At 50.3% G+C, this 19,234-nt stretch overlaps 2 protein-coding genes across 2 annotated transcripts in view; both read right to left on the bottom strand.

Moving 5' to 3' along the window:
• Nucleotides 1-14: 14 nt before the first annotated feature.
• LOC134009577 (vang-like protein 2) lies at nucleotides 15-9,287 on the bottom strand. The gene is made up of 8 exons (XM_062449121.1): nucleotides 8,420-9,287; nucleotides 5,544-5,797; nucleotides 5,269-5,392; nucleotides 3,919-4,526; nucleotides 3,559-3,695; nucleotides 2,953-3,088; nucleotides 2,328-2,574; nucleotides 15-1,826 (listed from the first exon to the last, which is right to left on the bottom strand). Exons 2-8 carry the CDS (start codon nucleotides 5,606-5,608, stop codon nucleotides 1,566-1,568), a joined length of 1,578 nt encoding a protein of 525 aa, XP_062305105.1. The 5' UTR covers nucleotides 5,609-5,797; nucleotides 8,420-9,287; the 3' UTR covers nucleotides 15-1,565.
• A 537-nt stretch (nucleotides 9,288-9,824) lies between these two features.
• Nucleotides 9,825-19,234, bottom strand: part of arhgef11 (Rho guanine nucleotide exchange factor (GEF) 11) — an 18,733-nt gene continuing 9,323 nt past the window's right edge. The window contains 21 exon segments of the mRNA XM_062449092.1: nucleotides 9,825-12,293; nucleotides 12,477-12,609; nucleotides 13,409-13,722; nucleotides 14,041-14,142; nucleotides 14,540-14,773; nucleotides 14,876-15,028; nucleotides 15,114-15,172; nucleotides 15,262-15,342; nucleotides 15,450-15,531; nucleotides 15,736-15,918; nucleotides 16,137-16,212; nucleotides 16,318-16,466; nucleotides 16,553-16,670; nucleotides 16,908-17,033; nucleotides 17,222-17,298; nucleotides 17,487-17,627; nucleotides 18,052-18,200; nucleotides 18,397-18,444; nucleotides 18,535-18,744; nucleotides 18,862-18,988; nucleotides 19,225-19,234. The exon segment at nucleotides 19,225-19,234 is cut by the window's right edge and continues 20 nt beyond it. Of these exon segments, the coding sequence (XP_062305076.1) occupies nucleotides 12,241-12,293; nucleotides 12,477-12,609; nucleotides 13,409-13,722; nucleotides 14,041-14,142; nucleotides 14,540-14,773; nucleotides 14,876-15,028; nucleotides 15,114-15,172; nucleotides 15,262-15,342; nucleotides 15,450-15,531; nucleotides 15,736-15,918; nucleotides 16,137-16,212; nucleotides 16,318-16,466; nucleotides 16,553-16,670; nucleotides 16,908-17,033; nucleotides 17,222-17,298; nucleotides 17,487-17,627; nucleotides 18,052-18,200; nucleotides 18,397-18,444; nucleotides 18,535-18,744; nucleotides 18,862-18,988; nucleotides 19,225-19,234 (2,625 nt within the window). The 3' untranslated portion in view covers nucleotides 9,825-12,240.

The raw sequence follows: 19,234 nt of genomic DNA, 5'->3' as shown, positions 1-19,234 counted from the left end.
ACATATTGTCATTTTGAAGGAGATCATTTATTTAGAAAGTTTTTCAAATTGTTTAGTACTAAAATGATCGAATATGAAAGCCTTTCACATCCCACAGCAATCTACAAACTTTTGTTACCGAGTACTGTTTTTAATAAAAGGGTTAGGGGTTTAGCTTTAGTACAGTATATGTTGATACAAAATGTTTATCAAAACACTGCGAGTACTGCGAGAATGCAAATCTTCCAAAAGGTTCATGGAGCTTCATGCAAGCAGGGGAATTATGTTGAAATGGAACAAGTCAAAAAACACCTTTACATGAAAGCTACTTTGTTAGAAAACACACACACACACATACGAACAACTACACAAATGCATTCGTAGTTCAACATTGACAAATATACACATGATAAAGGAATCAAAACAAGTATGTACAACATAAGGAGGCTACGGTGGCTCGGAGCTGCCAAAAAGCACAGTCATACTTCAGCATATCATTTGTCTGTCCACATATCTGTCGTGGCTCTGTAACACTATTGGTCCCCAGTGTTTGTGGGTGGGGTCAGTATATCTCTGCTCGGCAGGCATGTGTCAGAGCGGTGCAGTGGTCATATGTTACACCCACACACTCGAGAATAAAATAACCCCGTTTTATCTGTTGTTTCACACATGGCCGATGCTAATCTGTGAGACTGAGCAAGTTCCCCTTTAAAAGAAAAGGGATCTTATTACTCACCAGTGTACTTCCTCTTATATTAAAAATAACTGATAATTAAAAAAAATAAAAAAAATAACAGCTTGTCAGTGTTTCAGTTTGGACAGTCGGACATCTTTACACAAATCCATGGTTGGTTGGTTAAAAGACTGACCACTGACCATGCACTTCTATTACCAAACAAACACAAGTGTGCACACATGCACACTCACAGACCAAACATGAAATCCAGTTGTCCCCAAGCCCTTGGTGTCCGACTCTATTTACAGCTTTGCAGGAGAGCAGACAAGACAGAGAGCCCATCTCTGACGGTGTAACACCCATACCCATGAGGTATGCTGTTGTTACATACAAGGTTGGAAGTTCAAACTCAACACAGAATTAACAGACAACCGACTGAAGAAAAAGTTCACTCACTTAAAAGTCTCAACACTGGGCCGGGATGTTTCTGAATGACAACAGGGGTAACTATGAAATATATCAGTGTTGGTGTTTTTGAGGTGTGTTGTCCGTTAATAACCTTCCCCCGATGCAGACAACAACTGCTAACACGGTGTCACGACAATGCGCTCGGGTCAGGTGAGTCTGTGACATTGGGGGGAACAGTGGAGTCATGTCGAGGAAGCGTCCGATTGGTCGGACAAAGGCAGGAGGAAGCACGAGGGAAGCACATCATTGGTGGTCTCCTCTCCTCCTCAAGCAGCCTTCACTTCTCTTGTATTTAACCTGTCCTCTGCAGTCTCTCTCTCTCTCTCTCTCTCTCTCTCTCTTTCTCTTTGTCTCTCTTTCTTTCTCTCTCTCTCTCTCTCTCTCCTGTTTATCTTACTCGATCTCTCTCTTTCTTCGCTGCGTTTCTTCCCCTCCCCCTTTGCTAGACGGACGTTTCCGACTGGAGCCTCATGACAAACTTGTGGCTTTTGGGGTCGATGAACTCCTCCCCCAGGCGCAGGAAGGGGAGGGGCGTCACCGTGACGACCAGGGAGAAGTCGAGGCGGCGCAGGGAGAAGACAAGGCCCTGGCGCAGCGAAGACGTCACGGGCTCCTCGCTCACCAGCGTCCACTGGCGCCCCCTGCCGTTCTCTTTCTGGTACTGCAGGGTCGGCCCTGGGCTCAGGTAACGCTCCAGGAACGCCTGAGAGGATGGAGAGACAGAGAGAGAGAAATCGAGTATGATACACAGGAGAGAGACATAGGGAGAGAGAGAGAGAGGGAGATAGAGTATGATACACAGGAGAGAGACATAGGGAGAGAGAGAGAGAGGGAGATCGAGTATGATACACAGGAGAGAGACATAGGGAGAGAGAGAGAGAGGGAGATCGAGTATGATACACAGGAGAGAGAGAGACATAGGGAGAGAGATATAGGGAGAGACAGAGACATAGGGAGAGAGAGGGAGAGAGAGATCGAGTATGATACACAGGAGAGAGAGAGAGAGAGAGAGAGAGAGGAAGGAAGGAAGGAGGGAAAAAAACAGTGTAGGGTTGATAAGAGGCCAACTCTTCACCCTAACCTTTGGGTTCATGTAAAGGTCAAGACCAGGCTCCTAGCTTGACCTTGGGGGTAAGCGAGCGTGACGTGTGTATGGGTGTAAGCGACGTCGAGGTGCTCCGGACTGCGTGTGTGTGGGCCGCACCTTGGGGGTCATGTTGTGCGTGATGCAGAACTGCAGGTGGTTGATGATGCTCTCCATGCTGTGGTAGGGCTGCTGGCGGGTGGTGCGCAGGTACTTCTGCATGGCCCGGGCCATGGGGGCAAAGATGGCCTGGGCCGCCTCCCGGGGGTCCATCACCTCCCGGGGGTGCTTGGGCGACGAGGCGGCCGGCTCGTCCTCCTGGAGGCGCTTGATGTGGGTGAAGGCCTCCTCCACCGCCACCACCAGCCTGGGGGAAGGGGTTAGGGCCACGGTGGGATGGGACATGCGTGTTCAGGGCTCGGAATTAACGGCATCCCGGGGGACAGTGAAAAAGATGTCTGGGACAGTTCAGCACACACTTTGGGACGACTGCAGGACGATAGACCGTAACAATATCAAATGCATTCCAACCTTTCAAAACTTTTTTCTGAAATATTTTTCACACTTTTCAACAACACAAAATGTTTAAACATTTTAGCAACCTTTTTCAAACCTTTAGAAACTGTTTTGTCAAAACTTTTTTGGAACCTTTACGAACTTGTTTACTACAGCCACACCAAGAATTGTGTTGCACATAACCTACACCCCTGTGTGTGTGTGAGAGTGTGTGTGTGTGAGTCCTCACCTGGCCTTGCGCTTGCGTAGCCGGCGGTCCATCTCAGCCTCCTCGTAGTAGTACTCGTTGTGGGAGTTGTCGCGGCGCCTCGCGGCAGCGGCCATCATGGCCCTGGACTGACCGGTGGAGTTGTTGGTGCTGTTTTCTAAGGGAACACGACCAACGGTACTGTGAACACCAAGCAGGACACATCCTACTGCTGCTGGGTTTAGACATGGCTGTTTGGGGGGGCGTTTTCCATGTTTTATGGGACTGTTTGTAGGTGAAGTGTGACAGGAAAGGCGGGGAGAGTTGCAACGAAGGGCCATGATTGGATAAGAACCCAGGTTGCTGTGGTAATGCCGGCAAGGAGAAAGAGAGAGATGGAGGAGAGTGAGGGACAAAGAGAGAATCGGATGAGAGGGGGGTGAAAGAGAGAGAGAGAGAGAGAGAGAGAGAGAGAGAAAGACAGAGAGAGAGAGACATAGAGAAAGAGAGACAGAGACAGAGACAGAGAGAAAGAGAGAGAGAGAGAGAGAGAGAGAGAGAGAGAGAGAGAGAGAGAGAGAGAGAGAGAGAGAGAGAGAGAGAGAGACAGAAACAGAGAGAGGGGAAGAGCAGAAAAGGCAGGCTCACCTTCTCCCAGGTTGTAGACCTTGAATCCAGACATCTTCTTGGAGAGGATGGACTTGGGCAGGTTGAGCAGCGCCGGGTTGTACACGGGGAAGTCACTGTAGTACTGGTCCAGAATCCACACGGCTGCCCTCTGGATGCTACAGAGCAGGACGTCTGGGTTAGACTGAGTACTGGAACTGACCTCTGACCTCTCACACAACCTCGGGGTCTATCATGACCTATCTAATCACCCAATACGAGTCTACATCCGATATCTCTTATCGCTTCCAAATCCCTCATGCAGTCACACAAGTTGTTATTTGAGGGGCTGAATATGTGGAGACTGACTGTCTGTGGTGACACACACATACACACACACACCTGAGGTGGCCCACATTGTAGAAGCGGCTGGCCCCGTCGGTGGTGCGCACCACCTTGAGGCAGAAGGCGGGCTGCAGGTGCCGCACCTCCAGCAGCACCAGCGCCAGGTACTGGATGAAGAGCAGCGAGTCCACCAGCGACGCCGCGTAGCCCACGATGCCCCGGTAGTCCCTCTCCTGCGGCTCCAGCACGCGCACGCCGTAGAACAGCCAGTAGGACGCCACGAAGAGGAAGACGAGGGCCAGCAGCAGGCAGCGGAAGATGAAGAAGCGGGGGAGCGAGGCGCGCGGCGGGCGCAGGAACAGCGCCCAGGTGGAGATGAGGAGGACGAGGAGCTTGAAGGCCAGGGAGACGTAGAGGCCCTCGCAGGGCGTGCCGCACGGGTCCAGGGCGTCCCGCCACAGCAGCTGGGGGAGCGCCAGGAAGGCCAGGGGGGTGACCAGGGCGAAGAGGCCCAGCACGGCGCCCAGGGCCGGGCCGAGGAAGCGGCGGCACTCCAGCGGCGACGACTCGTCCAGCTCCTTGGAGACGCGCGTCAGGTCCTCGTTGGAGACGCTGTGCTCCGAGGTGCCCGTGACCACGGTGGTGGTCTCGCCCCAGTTGTCATCCTGGGGAGGCGGGGAGGGGGAGAGAGAGATAGGAACAGGAACAGAGACAGAAACAGAGAGATAGGAACAGAGAGACAGAAACAGAGAGATAGGAACAGGAACAGAGACAGAAACAGAGAGATAGGAACAGAGAGACAGAAACAGAGAGATAGGAACAGAGAGATAGAAACAGAGAGATAGGAACAGAGATAGAAACAGAGAGATAGGAACAGGAACAGAGACAGAAACAGAGAGATAGGAACAGAGAGATAGAAACAGAGAGATAGGAACAGAGAGATAGAAACAGAGAGATAGGAACAGAGAGATAGAAACAGAGAGATAGGAACAGAGAGATAGGAACAGGAACAGAGACAGAAACAGAGAGATAGGAACAGAGAGATAGAAACAGAGAGATAGGAACAGAGAGATAGAAACAGAGAGATAGGAACAGAGAGATAGAAACAGAGAGATAGGAACAGGAACAGAGATAGAAACAGAGAGATAGGAACAGAGAGATAGGAACAGGAACAGAGACAGAAACAGAGAGATAGAAACAGAGAGATAGGAACAGGAACAGAGACAGAAACAGAGAGATAGAAACAAAGAGCGATAGAAACCGACAAAGACAGGGAGGGAGAGATTTCCGTGAGCATATGAGAATGATGTCCAGGTTGTTATTGTATATCATTCATGATGATTTCTTAAACATGGAGGACATTCTAAAACAGATACACAAACGACACGAGTGTGTGTGTGGTCTGACCCTGTCATCTCCTCTGGTCGACTCGCCGTCCAGGAGCGGTTCTCCAGGGGCCTGGATGGTCACAGACTTGTCCCCCCGGACGCTGCTGTCCCGGCTCTTCGACCGGTGCCTGTCCCTCCTCTCCCTGGAGGTCCCACACGCAGAAACATCATTACACGAAAACAGTCAACAATCAACCCACTGACAGATTTTCAATCACCCCGTGCCCCCCCCCCCCCTCCCTCCCCGATCCAACCCCCGTCTGGGGTCCAACACCTCCTCCTCCTCCTCCTCACCTGTGCTTGCGTGAGCTGCGGGACGACTTGTAGGAGTAGCCCGAGTACTGCGACTCGTTGTCCATGTCGGAGGCGGGCGGTGGGCGGGGTTTGCGGGCCCCTACTCCTCCCCCCGCGGCGGGACCCAGCTGGCTCTTGCGGTGGCTGATGGACTTGGAGGAGAGGGCCAGGGGCAGCCGCAGCAGGTCAACCTTGCTCCTGAGGGAATCTATCTTGGAGGCCGGGTTGGGTGGGGGAGGGGTGTGGGGGCAGACCTGGGTGGGCAGGGGACACAGCGGGAGAGGGAGGGAGGAGGAGGGGGGGGAGAGGAGGAGAGGGGGAAGAGGGGAAGGATGAAGAGAGAAACAGGGAGAGAGGGAGAATTACTCACATGTGACACGTCTGGCTCGAGGGCCCCAAAAAAAACACAAAAAACTAATCCAGTTTCCACACAGCACAATCTTCACTGTGTTGACTCCACAAACGCCTTATGGGCCTTCATGGGTGTTCACCCAGTTAGCGTGGCTTACTAATCAGGCTATTTCTGGGGCTGCTTTTCCCCTGCCATGAGTCAGTGCAGGAGGGGACACACAACACTGGGACCAGGCCTCCACTGACACAGAAGTGAGGCAGGCATGGCTGTAGAGGCAGCAGATGAGGTGTTGTTAAGCCATTTCAATGGACTACTGGTCCCCTGGAATATGCCCCCCCCCCCCTTCATTTTAACCGTTGAATGAAAGAATTGCTGAGGTGGAAAATGAACCACTAAATGAATGTCTGCTCCCCAGACTGATGTGAGTTCACTGCCTTTCTCTTCCCAGTGTGCATTTCTGTCCACTTTCTGCCACACACACCCACACACACACACAGAGAACATGCTCTCTCACACACAAACACACTTTCTCACACAGACACACAAACATACTCTCACACACACACACTCTCTCTCACACACACACCACATTCCCCTATCCTCCCCTGTCGTCTCCAGGGGCAACAGAGCTTAGCCATCACTATGGGGATGAATGGGGGGCTGTGGGGTGAAAAGGGACTGGGGGTTGCCACGGTGACCGGCCCATCAACTCTGCACCTTCTCTTGTCTATTTTCCTTTTTTCTTTACAACCTTTTAGAACGTGTTTAAGTCTTCGAGAATGTAGGTAGCCTTGCTTCTATATTCCTGGTGTGTGTTTTCTATCTGCTTGTATATGTATCGTCCACAGTTGTCTGACTGTCTCTAATTCAAGTGTTAACAACGTGAGTTTGTTTTAGCACAGTCGATTGGTTGCATCTAGAATGGCTGTCCCTTATAAGACACGCGCGCACACACATACGCTCATAATCTAATACTGGGGGGTGAATGACACCCTTATGATTGTGCCCAGCCCTTCGCGAGGCTCTGTTAATGTGTGCCGTGTGACAGTGGGTCACATTGAGACAGACCACGATAGACAAGACCAAACGGAAGGGCTTCTTCCTGATATAAACCTATGTGGTTCAGTCTGTCTGAGGCGATCACTGACGAATGACACTGCAGGGTTATGTATCCCAAGGTGCCGGCTGTAAAACCTGCTCTTACAGTTGACCAAAAGAGGGTTTCCTGATTTTTTTTTAACCCCGTAAACAGTTGCGTGTGCCAGGACCAATTAAAAGAAAATCAATAATTGGGCCACACACCAGGTGTGTAATGTATGACATATCTCAGATGACATCAGATACCCTTCCTCCCCCCCAGCTAGCTTCGCTAAGTCATGAAACCCAGCATACTGCACACTGAGGAGCCTTCCCACAAATCAGACCTGATCTCTGTTAAACACAGATAATCTGTCTCTATCTGCCTGCCTCTCTTTTTCACACACACAGAGAAGGACATGGTTTGGTAGCATGCAGCGACAGGCTGTGTGCTTCAGTCAATTCCATTGACGCAATTACTATGCCCACTGTGCTGTAGGCTTTAAACAGTTACATTGATTTAAATGGTTCATGGGGGAGGAGCGCTAGGATGGATTTATGTCAATACTTCTGTTATCTCCAAGACTTCACACGACAGTTCAACGTGTCTATAAAAGTGAACAACCCCAGGTGGCATAGCCTACATTCCGAAAACTGTCCTAGTTCCCAGGGGCCTACAAAAGCCTCGGGCTGGAAGACGGTCTAAGAGGCGTTGCAAAGCCACACCCGATAGTAACCTCAACAAATCGAACCGCAGGCTTCAGGGCCTTTCCATTACGCATCTGTATCGACAATGGGTCTCCTATCGTTCACGTTTTAGGATTTAAAAAAAGGTGACATAACGACTCTAACAGTATATGGGGTGGGTGGGCGCTTATACATATTTACAGTTAATACATCACGGATTACGCTTAAATCGGAGCAAGATCCGAGACAAAGTAATGATTCGCACACGCCCTAGCATCATCGAGATGTTCCGACTGGCAGAGCTGAGAGCTCTACAATGGGCTGGAGCATAGGCTAGCTACAACATGCTGCACAACATTGCCTACTACATTCTCAAAACCAAATATAGCTTTGAATATCTGAATGCAAGTATTAGACAATTTTGCGTAAGATCCAAAATAAGTGACTTGATTCACACAATGCATGATGAGAACTTGCAGTTGACTTTTGAGTGAATGATCTTTCTCTTTTCTTTTTGTTTAACCCTAAAGCGTCCTAACACCGTGTTGTTTGCATTTTCTATAAGGCTAACTAAAAATGGTCAATAAGTTTGAAAATTATTCCTTACAGATACAACTTTGTGGGGAAAATTAACGGGCGAAGTAATGAATGAAACGAATTGTAGCCTCCACAAAGGCTTCACAACTGAACTTTAGCATTTTATTTCAATTTACGAGTCAAATTAAAGTTCTATATGTGAATAAATTACCCGAGATCTTACCTTTCTTTTCGAATATCCTCAAATAGGCGAGTATTTTGCAAATCCCTCCACACAAAAGAACTATCCGAGTAGCCTATGAGTAGTTCAGGCGTATCCAGCAAGGCTTTCCTTGATTCACTTTAATTCCTTTAGTCCAAATTAGGCGAAGAATAGGCTACAACGTAATGTGATTCCTCTTCACAAACAGTATCTCTTTTCTAACTGAAAAACATATAGGGCCATGCTTTACAAAGGCACTGAGACGCATCCCATTCTCGGTTTCTGCATCTGTTCTTCTTTGGAAGCCCCGCTGCGCGTGTGAATACGGACATTCATCACCCTGAGGGGCAAGAGACAGTTAAACGCTTTGCCGCGACGCTTTGCTTTGGTGACCCGAATACAAACGGAATACAATCCCAAAGGAAATTTCAATTCACATCCAAGGGTCGCAGTGGTTCAATCTTACTACTTGTTCCAATGAAGAGTCCAAATGTGAGCTATCTCTTTGGTGTGTGGGGGTTTCTCTGGAAGCGACAAAGTCGTAGCTGGCTGAGGACAATTGTCCCTTCGGTCTGGTCCGCGGTTCCTCGCCCTTTGTGATGAACATATACGGATTTTTTCTCTCTCTCTCGTATACGGTTTACGTTCATTGAACCAACAGTAGGGTAGTCCAGGTTCAATCCTCTTTTAAGTAGGCTAATTCGAAAACTAGTCTCTATCCAAATTTCAAACCCAAATCAATGGCCTCTCTCTCTTTCTCCCGAGGTCCCCAACGGTGCTCCGCCTCTCTCCACTCCTCTTTGGTGGCCCCCCTCTTCGCTTTCCCAACTCTCCTCCTCCCTTTTCAGCCGCACACCTTTACTTTCACAGGCAGGAGTTTGACTAACCGTTGCACCCAGATCCATCTGGGAATTGGACTCGATTTTTGTGCACGCCGCAAGCCTTGCAACACAGTGACATGTGCGTAATCTTCCCCGAACTATCTTACTCAGTGTATAAAGCAGGATAAAAGACCCGTGTCCAGTGATAATTAGCTGGTTCAATGCGTGCTATGCCAGGGGCAGTTACCACCAGGGCGTGGGATGCGATTTCTCTTGCCTCCGCGAGTATCCATGCAGCACCTGTGCTGCATTATTCAACAAAACAAACACATTTATCGGGTACAGTGCACCGCTGAACTGCGAAAAGCTTTACTCATCTAGAATTACATTTTCTATAACAAAAAACTTACAACGTTTTTTCATTTCCCCAGTTGTAATAACGTTCAACTATATTGTCTTAAACAAGAAAAACGGTTATAATAGGATATAGGCCTACTGTAGCCTATATAGAAGATATCCCATGAATAGCAATGTAGGCTAAGTGTTAATTAGGCTATTGTGCAAATTGAAGGCCAACATAATTAAACAGCACAGTTCCACACAAATACTTTTTAAACAGTTATTTTTATTGTCACAAAACACGAGTTCATTTTCCTTCTGTGCCGCTAACAATCTCGCCATTCTTAAAAACAGGGGAGAAAAAATAATTTACATTTGTTTTTTGTTTTTTTTACCGTATCTACAAAAATAAAATCAAAGACAGGACTAAGGCTTTACAGAAAAATTAACATATATATAAAACAAGGGGTGTGATTTCTATATTACATGAGTGAACGAGACCATATAAAAAGAAAAAGGAGGTCTTTACGCCTGTGTATGAATACAGTAGTTTGCACTGTGCAGGGCTTCCCTGTGCAACATCTCACAAAGAAAACAGATAGGTTTAAAACGTCTTTACTGCCAGTTATAACCTCTTATAGATCCGACGTAACATCGTTATGAGCGAGGTGACGCAGACATCAAAGATAAGACAATGGTATGAAAAAGACTATTAGAGTTTACAGAAGAATAGAGGTAGAAAATGGAGATGGCTAAATGCTACTTGAAGGGGAGGAAATACAGAGAGGGAATGAATCCTAGTCCAAACAAGAATGAAAGAAGGGCGAGTCGGGAGGTCTTTGCCATGCGACGGTATGGTAAATAAAACACTGTATCGCCTCCAACATCGGAGCGTGCACACACGCAGCTTAGAATCAGTCGTTTGCTGGTTATAACGTCTCAAAAGAATGACAGGGGGTTCAAATTTGACGTTCATTTTTCTGAAGTGAAAGAAAGGTAAGGTTCTTTAGCTCAACGTTTTGAACTGAGCGGTCTTCAAGGTGAACATCGTCAAGCCAAAACGTTACGGTAAAGACCACAAGTTTAGCTGTCCTCCAGACTGTCATTTTATTTTGTCTTTGACACTGGATGTGCATATTCTACTCTCAGAACTAATTACAAATTTCTTTTCTTTTATTCTCCCACAATAAATAGAGGGGATCTGTGCATAGGATGTGTAACTACCGGTATATATATATATATTGGTATACCACTGGGAGTGAACCACAGTTCCTTCAGAGTTTGGTGCAGAACCTTGGTCAAACACCTGAGATGCGTTTGATTCACTTCACCAGCGCACTGTAGCTACCAAGGAGGTCAGACAAGTTGCCCACCAGGGACACAAATCAAACGTCCCTCAGATCAGTTCTAGTGTTTGCCCAAAGTCCGGTTTTGGTGCGGCTGCCAACACAGTGGAAGTAGGGTGGTTCACAGTTGAGCTTCTGTATGTACACACGCACGCACAACAGTAGTGATAGTATCCATCAGCAACCCAAATATAACATGATTGGGGGGAAAAAAAACAAAAACAAAACAAGACAATAACAGTGTTTATGTCCTTTCTGTTAGTAGTAGTTATCCCTGTCTGTCTGAGCAGTTCTGCCTCACTGAGCAGTCTTAGTGATCCACAGCACCGAGGCCCTGCTGTCAGCCACGACCATCCACCCGTGGCAAAGGAAACCCAGGCTGGCTGGATAAACGCACAGATGGTCACACATCCCGTGGCTTAGCAGCTGTCCATAGGCATCGCGGCGGCCATCTTGGGTCCGGCCACTCCTCCATAGTGTTCAGTCTCCTCTTATGTGTTTTGGTACTGATTGAACATAGCAGTTGAGTGAATATGAATATAGTCTCTATGTATATGATTCCCATTCTGAGTGGTGACCCTTGTCTTTCTACAGGGCCCAGTGCAAATTACCTGAATTGATGAGACACAGTCCTTTGGCGTCCTTTAAAGCAGCCAGTGGCAGAGGGTCCGCCATTTTGGCTCAAACTAGGTGTGCAGTCGCATTGGTCCACAATGGCGCATGTGGTCTTTCCAGTTCCTGACCAATCAAATCGACTGGGTTCTGTGTAGAGATTGAGAGGCGCGCAGTGGGTAAAGTGCTGGGGGTCCTTCAGTGGTGTCCTTGGTTACGTCACGTTGCCTCGACGACACTCTTCTGCTCCCTTCATCCGACATTGTTTAACTTTTTTTTTTTTTTTTACTTCCTTCATTTCCCAGTGTACAACTCTATCCTTCAACTAGTTTCGCAAACCCTACTTTCCTTCAACATCCCAAAATACTTCCTCTCCCAGTATACAGTTTGCCTTCCTTCCTTCCATTTTCTACTTTGCCAAATCTTTCTCTTTCACTCACTTGTTCTTCATGCATGTTTCCTTCATTCCTCCATCCTTCTTACCCCTCCCCCCTCCCAATTCAGTTCATGAGCTTTCTCCTGCTCCTAAAAGGTCAAAGGTCATTTGGTCCCCTCTGAGGGGGCGGTCCTTAGGCGTCAGGGGTGGTTGTCACACCAAAGTAATTTCCTGGTTTTCTGGGGGTAACAGATGCATGCTGGGATTGGGGTAAGCCGGGCGGAGTCGGCTGGGGTCCCGTTCTGTGTGTGTGTGTGTGTGTGTTAGTAAGTCCATTCTAAGGTGAGGTCAGAATCCTGTAGACTGAATCTTGACAGGTTCCAGTTGTCCTCCCTCACTTCCTGCAATAGACAAGAGAGGAATACAAACAAGAGCTGCCGATCACCATGACAACAGACAAAACGGCTGCACCTCAGTGTACTGTAGAGGGGATGGGGTTCTAATGCAGTGTCCCAACACAGACTGGGACAGTCATGCACGCCTGGAGAGAGAAGTTTGACCCTTGACCCCTCCCTGTTCCTCACCTTCTCCCGAGCCCCGGTCCAGAGATGGCGTCCTGGCCACGGTTGCCTGGATACGGGGGAGGTCCACAGGCTCTTGATTGACAGCTGGCTCTCTGAGTGTTTGGAGGAGCTGCTGGTGCGCCTTCTCTATGTCCTGTCAGGTGGACGGACCAACAGCCAATCAGCACACTCTCAATAATACTACTGTGACATTAGAATACTACTGGTTTAGAACACTAGTCAAAATTGTAGCATGTTTGTGATGTTGTCTGATGAAAGACTCACATGGTTACTTACAAGATGAGTACAAATGTGTATGCATGTTATGTGTGTGTATGTATGTTGTGTGTGTGTGTGTGTGTGTATGCATGTTGTATGTGCGTATGCATGTTGTGTGTGTGTGTGTGTGCGCATGCATGTTGTGTGTGTGTGTATGCATGTTGTGTGTGTGTGTATGCATGTTGTGTGTGTGTGTGCGTATGTATGTTGTGTGTGTGTGTGCGTATGCATGTTGTGTGGGTGTGTGTGTGTGTATGCATGTTGTGTGTGTGTGTATGCATGTTGTGTGCGTGTGTATGCATGTTGTGTGTGTGTGTGTATGTATGTTGTGTGTGTGTGTGCATGCATGTTGTGTGGGTGTGTGTGTGTGTATGCATGTTGTGTGTGTGTGTATGCATGTTGTGTGTGTGTGTATGCATGTTGTGTGTGTGTGTATGCATGTTGTGTGTGTGTGTATGCATGTTGTGTGTGTGTGTATGCATGTTGTGTGTGTGTGTATGCATGTTGTGTGTGTGTGTATGCATGTTGTGTGTGTGTGTATGCATGTTGTGTGTGTGTGTATGCATGTTGTGTGTGTGTGTATGCATGTTGTGTGTGTGTGTATGCATGTTGTGTGTGTGTATGCATGTTGTGTGTGTGTGTATGCATGTTGTGTGTGTGTACATCAGTTGTACCTTCAGGCGGTGCAGCTTGACCATCAGCTCCTCGATCGTGTGGAAAATCTCGTCCACGTTCTTGATCACATGACTCTGGCGCCTGCTTTGTGATTGGCCCAATTCCTCCTCCCCGCTCGGCAGCGCGGGCCCTGATTGGTCGACCTCGGGCGGGATGTAAACCTGCGCCTGTTCCTCCTCCTCCCCCTCCTCCTCCTCCACCGACCGGACGGGGGATGACATCACTTCCTCTTCCTGCGGAGCATGCTCAGCGGCGGGCTCGTCAGTGTGGCTCTCGCCCTGCTCACCGGGCATGACCAGGTAGAAGGTGTTACCTGCAGGAGGGGAGGAGACAACAGAAGGAGGAGGAGAAAGAGAGAGACGGAGGAGAGAGAGGACACGGAAGAGAGGGAGTGAGAGGAAATTCGAGAAAAAGGAGAGACAAAAGAGGAGAGAGAGATTAGAAAGAGAAGAGAGAGATCAGGTCAGGGACAACAGCAGCTGGAACGCAACCTAAACGCTACACATTCCTGCTCACTGCACGTCAAAGCTGCCTTGAATAACTGTCCTGTCCTATGCCTTATGAACCGTACTGAAAGGGAGGCCGGAGAAATTTGGGATGGAGGTTCAGACGTGATCTAGATTGTCGTTACCCTGGGCACTGGCCACGTCTCTCGGCTCACACGATTGGTTGGAGAGGAGGCTGACATCATCAGTGATGTCATCAGGGATAGAGGAAGAGCCCGCAACCAAAGCTGTACGTGGAGGACAGATGTGTGAAGTAGAGTGTGTGCGTGTGTGTGTGTGCGTGCACAGGTTCATAGGAAGATGGGAGTGTCAGTGTTGGGTGCAGGTGAGTAGACATGAGCCAATGAGAGCGTGTGTGTGTGTGTGTGTGAGAGAAGCGATTCAGAGTGTTGTGAAATAAAAACAGGCAGAGAGAAAAGAGAGTAAGCAGCAGAATAAAAGAATCATAAAGAATAGTGTTCATGCAGGACTCGGGTGGAGAGAGGTCCATCCATTATTATTATTATTGTGAAAAGATTGGATAAGGACAGAATAGACACCAAGCTCCACAAAGCAACAGATTTATAGAATTTGTATGGAATAGTACAATATTAGTGCTCTAGTCATTTGTAACCCCTTTATTACCTTTCCTGACAACGTGAACACTCTGTGGCTCCGCCTCCGGGGGCGGGACCTCCTCAGACGCAGCCTCCGATTGGCTGGGACTGACGCCCGGGACAGTCTCTGAGTATTCTGGCCTCTGTCTGTCAGTGACGGGACTCTTCTCATTGGCTGTCTCGTTGGTGGGCGTTTCACCTGAATTGTGGCTCCACCCATCCTCCTCTAGGTCTCGGAAAATCAGCTGCCTTAGTGTTTCAACTGATAAAATGTTTGAATTAGTTTGTAACATTTGTTAAGAAAGATTATTGCTGAATTAATTAAGACCTAGCTATGATAAGATATAACTGGCTCCTTCCTCACCATCTTGGAGAGCTGCCTCGGCCACGCCCACTGCCCGCCCATTACCGCAGAGGAAAGATGCTGATTGGTCCGTTGGCGTGGTGGGTGTGAGCGCACCGTCGTCGTTGGGGGAGTCCGTCTCCATGGAAACCGACCTTTCTGTCATGGAATCGTCTTGGAGATTGAAGCAAACAATGTTAAAATGTCCAAAGGTTCAAAAAATCCAATATGAAGTTTTGGCTTTAACAGCATCTCTCACCTGATTGGTAGATGTGGCTGCCTGTCGAGATGGGGGAGGAGTTGCCAACACTGGGGGAGCTGGGGGGGAGAGAGAGAGAAACACTGTTAGGTGTGCAAATCCATCATCATGCTTGATGGTGATGAACTGTGACACACCAGATACTCACGATGTAGGCGTGGACCTGTGATTGCTCAAAGGTGACGAGCTGGCAACCAATGAGATGGTCTTTTCCAGAAAGTCCTTCCATCTGGGGAAAAAAATTGACAGGAAAGTAATCTCTAAACAAAAGCTGACAGACAACAGCAGCACAAATGAAGGTTCCACGTTGTTCCACACCAGCTGTGGGACACTTACGTGTTCTTCTCTGAAGACGTCCCGGCCACCAGCTCGTAGATCTGCCTCTCCGTGGTACTGATCACATACAGGGCCTTGTTGTCTAGGAGACCAGGCACACAGCAAGTAAGAGGCAGCTGTAGTATTTCCCCATGCATGCATCTTTCCATCCATCCCAATTTTCATTCATTACATTGTTTAATTTCACAACCACTCGTTTCTCCACATGTCCTCCCATCTATCCACAACAGTGACAAACATGTGATTAAACACAACCAACCACAGCCCACCCGACCCTCGACCTTACCGGTGGCCACGGGCCGGACCAGCAGTGAGTCCAGCTGGACCACAGGGCTGAAGGAGGTCTTGGTGTCCCCGCCGCCCCCTCCGCCGCCCCCCAGCCAGCGAGACGGGCCCCTCAGCAGCAGGCGCTCGTCAGGACCCCTCTGGAGCAGAACCAGCAGGTCGGACAGCAGCAGGGCCTGGATCTCTGCACACACACACAGAACCAGGGTTAGGAGAACCAGGGTTAGGAGATCCAGGTTTAGGAGATCCAGGGTTAGGAGAACCAGGGTTAGAAAATCCAGGGTTAGGAGAACCAGGGTTAGGAAATCCAGGGTTAGGAGAACCAGGGTTAGGAGAACCAGGGTTAGGAGATCCAGGGTTAGGAGAGCCAGGGTTAGGAGAACAGCTGGAGTGCTAGCTTACCTAAGGTTTTGTCTTTGCTGACTTTCCAGGTGAGAGGCCCTTCATGGATCATCCTCTTAGTGGTCAGGTCCAGACTCTGGGACAAGGCAGGCAGAGATCAGAACATTAAACTGAATGTGGACAGAGAGATGAGATCGGCAGGAAGGCTAAAGAGAAGAAGCCGGAAGGATAGGGAGGATACCTTAAACTGGGGGGCGGCGTCTAGCCTGCGCTGGTATTGGCTGAGCCTCTGGCGGTGTTCCGTCTCCCTGACGACCTCGTTGACAGCCTGCAGGATCCCGCGGCAACAAGCCTGAGCCTGCTGTAGAGGAGGGAGGTCCGAGGAGCCGGCTGGAGGAGGAAGAGGAGGATGAGGAGGACGTTACCCACCGGGCAGGAGCGCGAGGCTGTGTGTGTGTGTGTGGGCGGCTCCCTACCCTGGGTGTGTTTGATGATGTTGTCCAGCAGCAGGGGGTACTTGGTGAGTCTCTGCATCTCTGACACCAGCAGGTCCTTCAGCTGGAGTCTCCTACAGTGAGGGCTGGCCTCACACTCCTACACACACACACACACACACACACACAGACACACAGTTAGGGAGGGGTGTGTGTTCAATCTATCTGAGTGAAGCAGGTGTGTGTGTACCTGGATGAGGTGAGAGAGCGTGTGTGTGTGTGTGTACCTGGATGAGGTGAGAGAGCGGGTGTGTGTGTGTGTACCTGGATGAGGTGAGAGAGCGGGTGTGTGTGTACATGGATGAGGTGAGCGAAGCGGGGGTGTGTCTGTGTGTACCTGGATGAGGTGAGCGAAGCGGGGGTCTTTGCGCTGCTTGTTCTTGATCAGCTCCAGGGCCTGAGACTGCTGACTGCACAGCTGGGACGCCTGATCCTGAAACTCCTCCCCCGCCGCGCCCTCAAACTGACACACACACAGCCATACACACACACACACAGCCATACACAGACAATCAAAGTTGGGTTGGGGGCACATTACATCACCATCAGAACACAGATGAGTTGAGATGGACCTCATCCTCCAGAGAACTGTCTCATTCCTGAGAGCCAGGGCCTGGCCTGGCCTAGCCTGGCCTGGCCTGGCCCACTCACCCTGGCCAGCATGATGTCCCCGATGCCCTGCACGACGGGAGTCTCCCTCCTGTTCCTCATGGCCTCACACAGGCTGGCTGCAACACAGCAGCAACACGGACACATGAGACACACAGAGGGGCTTTTAGGGAGCCAGGGTTCACACCAGCAACTTCACACTTTAAGACAGGAATACTATGCTCGCTGCATGGGCTCACACACACAGACACACACACACACACACACACACACACACACACACACACACACACACACTGGGACGGACCGTGGAGACTGTAGACCTGGGGCAGGTTGGGGAAGATGCAGGCCAGCTCGTCGGAGCTCAGCACGCTCCTCATCTTCTGGAAGAACACCTGGTCCAGAACTCTGAGGATCCTCAGGTGAGAACACTCGGTAGTCAGCAGCTCTGAGAGGAGGAGGAGGAGGGAGGGTCAGAGGTAGGGTGTGAGGGAGGGGGGGAGGAAGGGATGGGAGGGTCAGAGGTAGGGTGTGAGGGAGGGGGGGAGGAAGGGATGGGAGGGTCAGAGGTAGGGTGTGAGGGAGGGGGGGAGGAAGGGATGGGAGGGTCAGAGGTAGGGTGTGAGGGAGGGGGGGAGGAAGGGATGGGAGGGTCAGAGGTAGGGTGTGAGGGAGGGGGGGAGGAAGGGATGGGAGGGTCAGAGGTAGGGTGTGAGGGAGGGGGGGAGGGAGAGTGGTTGGGAGAGAGAGAGAGACAGAGAAGATGAATATGATTCACCTGGTTCTTGGTGTGAGTTTTAACCATGATCTTTGATGTGTGTCTCTGTGAGAGACTCTAGTGTGTGTGTGTGTGTGTGTGTGTGTGTGTGTACCGTAGATGACGGCCTGCCGGTCAGCCTCCCGGGAGCTGAGCGTGGCGAGGAGGTGCGGCGCCACCGTGTCCTGCCAGTTCTGCACCTCACACACCTCCTCCTCCAGGGGCGGGGCGTCCGGGAGCAGGGCCGCCGGCGTGTCCATGTTCCTGCACACACACACACACACACACACACAGTATTAAACATACAGGGATAAAAGACAACATGGATGCAGACATAAGAGTGACTAGGCCTGGATCCAGAGGCACACACACACACACACACACAGGCAGGGACAGAACACACACACACAGGCAGGGACAGAACACACACACACACACACACACAGCTGTGTGGACCCACCTCCGTGTGGAGCGAGGTGTGTATGGAGGGGTTGGGTTCTCCAGGGACCTGCAGACAGAACCAGCACACAAGCGTCACAACATCGTCCAGCGGGTGTGTGTGTATGTGTGTGTATGTGTGTATGTGTGTGTGCCTCACCGTGCAGAGCTGCCAGAGGAGGACGAGGCGCTGTGCTGCAGAGGCCTCAGGCCCCGCCCCTCGCCCTCCTCCTCCTCCCCGCAGTCCTCCATGTCCACGTCGCTACGGGAACGGGGCACAGACTCCGCCCCCGGGGCCCCGCCCCGCCGGCGCCCCTCCCCCTGCGCCTTCAGAGACTCGCTGCGAGCCAGGCGGACCGAGACCGTGGGACTGGAGGGAGAGAGAGAGAGGAGGGAGAGAGAGAGACAGGTTAGGTCAGGACACACCCACACCAACATACCACCCACAGTCCCACAGACACCCCCCCCCCCCCCCCCGACCCCTCACCTGTCCATGCGCTCCTCTCCCAGGCTGCTGGAGGGTCTCTGGGGGTCGGCGTCGCCCCCCTCCTCCCCAGGGGTCTCCACGTGGTTCTCAAACTGCTGGATGATGTTCCTCACACTGCCCGGCCGGACTGGAGACGCACACACAGGCACACACACACACACACAGGCACACACACACAGGCACACACACACAGGCACAAGCATAGTTTAGGAGAAAGGACAGGAAAGGGATAGAGAGCAGATGTGTGAGAGAGCAGGCAGCAGCAGCAGCCTCACTCTGAGCAGAGAAGAAGAAGAGGGGGTGGGGGGGGGGGAGCCAACAGAGGTAGAAAAGAAAAGATCCAAATAAAAGAAAGAGATGTACCTTCGGAAGG

Source organism: Osmerus eperlanus, chromosome 23 (genome assembly GCF_963692335.1).
Source record: "Osmerus eperlanus chromosome 23, fOsmEpe2.1, whole genome shotgun sequence".
NCBI lineage: Eukaryota > Metazoa > Chordata > Actinopteri > Osmeriformes > Osmeridae > Osmerus > Osmerus eperlanus.
Note: the sequence above shows the minus strand (reverse complement) of the source record. Positions and strands in the feature narration are given on the sequence as shown.